Genomic DNA, 6,825 nt, shown 5'->3' with positions numbered 1-6,825 from the left:
GCTACTAGAAGAAGGGGAAAGGAAGGGAAATTTTTGGAAAGGGGAAAGGGAAGACTTCCAAAAAAGGTGATCTTAGAGGTCAAACTAAAAATAAACCTTTTCATCTAGTAAATGGTCATATGAGATCAACAAAAGCTATTGACCCTTTTAAATTCGAATAATTTAAAAATAATTCAAAATTAGCATAATTTAATGTGAATGGTCTAAAATTAAGATTATTTTTTCTAATTTTTTCTTTAAACTATAAGTCTAAAAAACGTTTAAACTACTCATATAATCATATTATGAAACGAAGGGCGTAAGGAAAAAAAAAAATCATTGGAAAACTTTTAGGTAAGAAGCAAATTATGCATGCTCCATGTGGGTAGAAGGCATAGTGAGAAAATTACAAACAACCCCAACTAAACGACAAACAAACAACCCCAAAACCGAAATAAAATAAAAAATCACCCCCCCCCCCCCAAAAAAAAAATATTTCAAAATCCAAAAAAAGCAACAGAAATTGGAATTACTCACTTAAAAACCCCACTTCTACTTCTAGCTCCATCTCCCTCCCTTCCTCCTCCTACCTCACTCTCTCTCTCTACCTGCAAATCCCCCCTTCTTCTTCTTCTTCCGCCATTAAAATCAACCGACAAAAACTCCAACAACAACAACCCAGAAATAAAATAATGCGAACCCCTCTTCTTCTTCTCTTCCTTCTTCTTCATTTCCACTTCCATTTCATCAATGGCAAAACATTACCAGAACACAAAGCTTTACTGGGTATTAAATCCGCCATTACAGACGATCCACAAGCTTCTCTCTCCTCCTGGAACACCACCACTCACCACTGTACTTGGCCATTCATCACTTGCTCTTCCACCACCACCCACCATTCCAACGTCATTTCTCTCAACCTTTCTGGGTTAAACCTCACCGGAATCCTCTCCCCTGATATCGGCTTCTTAACCAACCTTCAAAACCTCACTGTAGCATCTAACGCCTTATCCGGCCCTATTCCGCCGTCTCTCTCTCTCCTCACTGAACTACGGTACCTTAATTTATCCAACAATAACTTCAATGAAACCTTCCCTTCTTCTCTCTCTTCCCTTAAAAACCTCAATGTTCTCGATGTTTACAACAACAATCTCACCGGGCCTTTGCCGTTGTCCGCCGTTGAGATGTCGGAGCTCCGGCATCTTCACTTGGGTGGTAACTACTTTTCCGGCGAGATTCCGCCGGATTACGGCCAATGGGAGAAGCTTCAGTACCTTGCAGTTTCCGGCAACGAGCTTGAAGGGAAAATACCGCCGGAAATCGGTAACTTAACCTCGTTAAAAGAGCTTTACATTGGGTACTTTAATGCTTACTCCGGTGGGGTTCCGCCGGAGATCGGGAACTTGACGGAGTTAGTTCGATTCGACGGTGCTAACTGTGGATTATCCGGCGAACTTCCGGCGGAGTTGGGAAGACTCCAGAAGCTTGATACGTTGTTTCTTCAGGTGAATACTCTTTCTGGGTCACTCCCAAATGAGTTGGGATCCTTAAATAGTTTGAAATCAATGGATTTATCGAACAATCTGTTTTCCGGTGAGATCCCTGTTTCTTTCTCTCTCTTGAAGAATCTAACTCTGTTGAATCTGTTTCGGAACAAATTGCACGGGGCCGTGCCGGATTTTGTCGGAGATTTACCGGAGTTGGAGGTTCTTCAACTATGGGAAAACAATTTTACAGGAAGTATCCCAGAAAAGTTGGGTACTAATGGAAAATTACAGCTTCTAGATCTTTCTTCTAACAAGCTTACTGGGAGTTTACCCCCAAATTTATGCAGAGGAGAGAGATTAGAAACCCTAATTACATTGGGTAATTTCTTACTTGGTCCGATTCCTGAGAGTTTGGGTAGCTGTAGTTCATTGACCCGGGTTAGAATGGGTGAAAATTTCTTAAACGGGTCAATTCCAAAGGGCTTGTTTGGTCTTCCTAAGTTAACCCAAGTTGAGTTGCAGGACAATCTTCTTACCGGAGGTTTCCCTGAGACGGGGAGTTCAGTAGCGGAGAGTCTAGGTCAAATTTCGATATCGAATAATCAGCTTTCCGGGAAGTTACCGGCTAGTATCGGTAACTTCTCCGGTGTTCAGAAGTTATTGCTTGATGGGAATAAGTTTAGTGGGAGTATTCCACCGGAGATTGGGAATTTGCAACAGCTTTCTAAAATTGATTTTAGTAGTAATAAGTTTACCGGTGAAATTCCGGCTGAGATTAGTAAGTGTAAGCTGCTTACATTCGTCGATCTCAGTCGGAATCAGCTCACTGGCGAGATTCCGAAGGAGATTACTGGTATGAGGATATTGAATTATTTGAATATATCGAGAAATCATTTGAGTGGTAGCATTCCTGGTTCAATTTCTAATATGCAAAGTTTAACTTCGGTTGATTTTTCATACAATAATTTCACTGGTTTGGTACCTGAAACTGGGCAATTTAGCTACTTTAATTACACTTCATTTTTGGGTAATCCTGATTTATGTGGACCTTATTTGGGTCCTTGTAAAAATGGGGTTGTTGGTTCTTCACACCAAAGTCATGGTAAAGGCTTATCTGCTTCATTGAAGCTGCTCTTGGTCATTGGTCTTTTGTTGTGTTCGATAATCTTTGCAATTGCTGCGATCATCAAGGCTCGTTCGCTTAAGAAAGCGAGCGAGTCTAGAGCGTGGAAGCTGACCGCCTTCCAGCGGTTAGACTTCACGGCAGATGATGTTTTGGATTGCTTGAAGGAAGATAACATTATTGGGAAAGGTGGTGCAGGGATTGTTTACAAAGGAAATATGCCGAATGGTGATCAAGTCGCTGTTAAGAGACTTCCTGCAATGAGTAGGGGTTCATCTCATGATCATGGGTTTAATGCTGAGATTCAGACTCTAGGGAAGATTAGACATAGGCACATTGTTAGATTATTAGGGTTCTGCTCAAACCATGAGACTAATCTGTTGGTGTATGAGTACATGCCTAATGGAAGCTTAGGTGAGGTTATACATGGTAAGAAAGGCGGTCATTTGCATTGGGATACAAGGTATAAGATCGCAATTGAGGCAGCCAAAGGGCTTTGCTATCTCCATCATGATTGCTCGCCTTTGATTGTTCATCGCGATGTCAAGTCCAACAACATCCTTTTGGATTCCAGCTATGAGGCTCATGTTGCTGACTTTGGGCTTGCTAAGTTCTTGCAAGATTCAGGCACATCAGAATGCATGTCTGCTATTGCTGGCTCCTATGGATACATTGCCCCAGGTATAAATAATTCTAATCTAATCTACATTTCCTTGCAATTTAGATACTTAAATCTACTTTTAATGATGATTATGGTGCCTAAATTTGGCCTGTTTTATACTTTTTGGTAGTACTATTTGTCAAATTACTTGAATTTTTGTGTACCTGATATTTGACTGGTGTAGGAGAATTAAGTTGTTGATTGTGATTTTGTTTGGATGTCTTTCTCAGTGCTGGTTTGTTGCTATAGCCTTTTTTTTGACTTAAATTTACAAAGGAAATACATTTATGATGCGTTTCCCACTTTACCTAATGGTAGTTCATATCAATTCTGTCGCTTTCATTATGCTTTTGCACAGTGATCTACTTTGTAACGAAATCCCCAAAATAATCAAAACTTACTTAATTCTGTAAATACTACGAGTACTAATTAGTCTCAGTGGGTCTTGTCAGTGACGAATTGATTAAATAATATAAGATTATCTTTGATAAGCCTCTAAAGTAGTCCACTTATCTTTGATCTTTTCAAAATGGATTCTTAGATTCTTGATATTCCAATATGTACTTGTTATTACTTATTCAATGAGTTTAATCATTTATTATTGATTAGCTATAACAACCAAACGAAACAATAGTTTGGCGTATTTTGGTTGCTAATTACTAATGGTTAATGATGCAGAATATGCCTACACATTGAAGGTTGATGAGAAAAGTGATGTTTACAGCTTCGGAGTGGTTCTCTTAGAACTCATAACTGGTAGGAAGCCAGTTGGTGAATTTGGTGATGGGGTTGATATAGTTCAATGGGTGAGGAAAATGACTGACGGGAACAAGGAAGGAGTCCTGAAAATCTTGGACCCTAGACTCCCTTCAGTTCCACTCCATGAGGTGATGCACGTATTCTATGTCGCCATGTTGTGTGTTGAAGAACAGGCGGTGGAACGACCCACAATGCGAGAGGTGGTTCAAATACTACTGGAGATCCCAAAACCACCAGCATCTGCCAAGCAAGGCGACGGCTCTCCCTTGGAATCACCCCAACAAACTACCACAGATGCCACAGATTCTCCTGCAAAGGAAGACCAGCCACCACCTAAATCGCCACCACCAGATCTTCTTAGTATTTAGTGTGTTCTACTCCTCTACACGAGTACTACTAGAATTTTCGCTACGTCTCTCGAAGTAATCAGAGTTGAGAGTTGGCTAGCTTGATTTTCAGTGTTTTTAGCATGTTTTTTTGGGTGGGTAAAGAATGATAAAAGGGGGTTTGGGAGTGTTAGACTGTTAGAGAGATTGGTTTGTGCTAACTAAGGTCTTAAATGTGTTTGCTTCAAGATTTTTCTGGGTTGTACAGTTTTGTATTGGTTGGTTTAGCCATTAAATTAAGGTTTCTACTCCGTAAAACATTTGTCTTCAATTTTTTTATTTTTGGCTACTACTTCCTGGTTTCATCACAATGCTGCTGGTTTTTCTGCTGTAACTCTGAAGTTTCTGATGCAGAGCGCTTACTCAGTGTCTCAGTCTCAGTGTACAAAAAATATACACAGGAGGAGAGAGAAAATAATGATGGCCCTGTCTCCTTGAGTCTAAAGATCGGTCTAATCCTTCAAAGTGGAGTTGTTGGGCACTCCACTAAGCAGAGCTCGCCTGTGTAGGCCAATTGGGCATAGAAAATTAGCTATACTCACCAATTCATTCGTTCGAAATTAATAGTCATTTTTTCAAATTATAATAGTATGGATCAACTTAACTACTCGTAAAACAAGTTTTCATCCTTGCTTCAAACAATGTGATAAATTTTTTTCCGGACATTTGAAAATAGTATTAACGGGACATCAAACTAGTACAAGAAACAGTTAAAGAATTAAATAATGCAGAAGAAAGGATAGGTCCTAGAGCTTTAAATAAACTTAGTTAGTGTAGAAGTGATAGTACCTAAGGACACTGGCTTGGATTGCCGTGATTATAGAGATTGAGATTCAAGGGCAGTGCGCCATTGCCTACCCATTACCGAGACAGTGGGGTGCTTGGAAAATAAATAACAACAAATTATTTATAAAAATTACAAAAAAAAAAAAAAAAAAATAGAAAATTTGATTGAATAAAGTGGTATGCTTTTAATATTAAAGTCATTTAAAAGAGTAGGACCAGTACATACTGGGATGGTCAAAAGAAAGGTGTAAATGCCTTGGGAGTATGATATCAGTTGCTCCATATTCAAAGTTGGTCGCCCTCTTCTCAACGACAACTATATTGTAATGCTAATAATTATAGTGTTAATATTATTGCTAATTAAACTTTTTTAACCTTTAATGATTCACCCATACCCGGATGGCCGGATCATATATAGGTGTGGTTTAGTGTTGAAAATACAAACTCTAATGTTGGTAGATGGTAATAAAATTTGTTTTTAGTTCACCTTGGTTTTAATTAGAGGTGTCAAAAACTGATCTAACTTAATCTGCACTGAAAAAATTTGTTATTGGATTAGATGGTATAAGATTATTACAATGGTATAACAATGTTATATTTTTACTTGGGTCGGATTCAATGAGGTCGGGTCGGATCTATTTCAAAATTAAGTCATGCTAAATGTTGTATCTATAAAAGTCGAAATTTGAATTGGTTTTTTTTTTTTAAGGTCAAATCAAGTCGTTTACAATGCTATTATTACTATCTAATCTCACCCGATGTGTTATAAGATTATTACCATATAGTCTGTTATTAGAGGTGTCCAAAATGAGCTTGTTACCTTATTATATCTGTTATAAGATTGTTGATTCTTAATACTTTTAAGTTTTACTTATTGATCTTGTTGACTAATCAAGTCATCAATATGATCCCATTAAAAGTTCGATTTTTGTGGCAACCGATTTTTATAACACGATATATAAAATAACTCAACAAGGAGATGATATTAACTCAATAATACAGAGTAAAGCAACAACAACCTGTAAATATGTATAGTCTAATAGACTAAGATAAATACTTCCTCCGTTATATTAATATTGTAACAATGGACTTTTTGCACTATTTATCATTCTTGTTTGACCATATAATATGATATATACGTCAAGCAAAATATAGTCATGCAGAATCTTGTTGGATTCGTCTCATAAAATACTTTCACAATATCAACTTTTTATAATTTTTATTATTACACAACTATAGATATTTAGCATATAAAATGTGTTTTGGGATGCGTAATTTCATCCTTGTTGCAATATTAATAGAATGGAGGAAGTATGTAACAAAAAATACATCATAACGTGATTATGAATTGATCGACAATGATCTGTGAATAAGCTGATATTTGAAACTAAACCTGTTATAGCCTAAATAAACCCGTTTTACAACCCTATTATGGCAACTAGAGTCAAATGTGACCCGATCCAATGACAAATCCAACCAAAAGTTAACCAAATCTAACAACCCTTTGATAGGTTTTTTTTTTGGGGGGGGGGGGGGTTTGGGAAGACTAGCATTTGGATATATTTAAACTTCTTTTCTAGTCCACTTTCAACAAACACTTTCATTAATCACAGATTTAAGCCTTGTTCAGCAATAGCTAGTTTA

General features: G+C 37.6%; 1 protein-coding gene across 1 annotated transcript; it reads left to right on the top strand.

Moving 5' to 3' along the window:
* The first annotated feature begins 226 nt into the window (after positions 1 to 226).
* LOC110713341 (leucine-rich repeat receptor-like serine/threonine-protein kinase BAM1) lies at positions 227 to 4,653 on the top strand. The gene is made up of 2 exons (XM_021891798.1): positions 227 to 3,270; positions 3,929 to 4,653. The coding sequence occupies exons 1-2, from the start codon at positions 672 to 674 to the stop codon at positions 4,375 to 4,377; spliced, it is 3,048 nt and encodes a 1,015-aa protein (XP_021747490.1). The 5' UTR covers positions 227 to 671; the 3' UTR covers positions 4,378 to 4,653.
* The last annotated feature ends 2,172 nt before the right edge of the window (positions 4,654 to 6,825 follow it).

This window comes from Chenopodium quinoa, unplaced genomic scaffold (assembly GCF_001683475.1).
Source record: "Chenopodium quinoa cultivar QQ74 unplaced genomic scaffold, ASM168347v1, whole genome shotgun sequence".
In the NCBI taxonomy this organism is placed as follows: Eukaryota; Viridiplantae; Streptophyta; class Magnoliopsida; order Caryophyllales; family Amaranthaceae; genus Chenopodium; species Chenopodium quinoa.
This window is presented reverse-complemented; position numbering and strand designations above follow the sequence as displayed.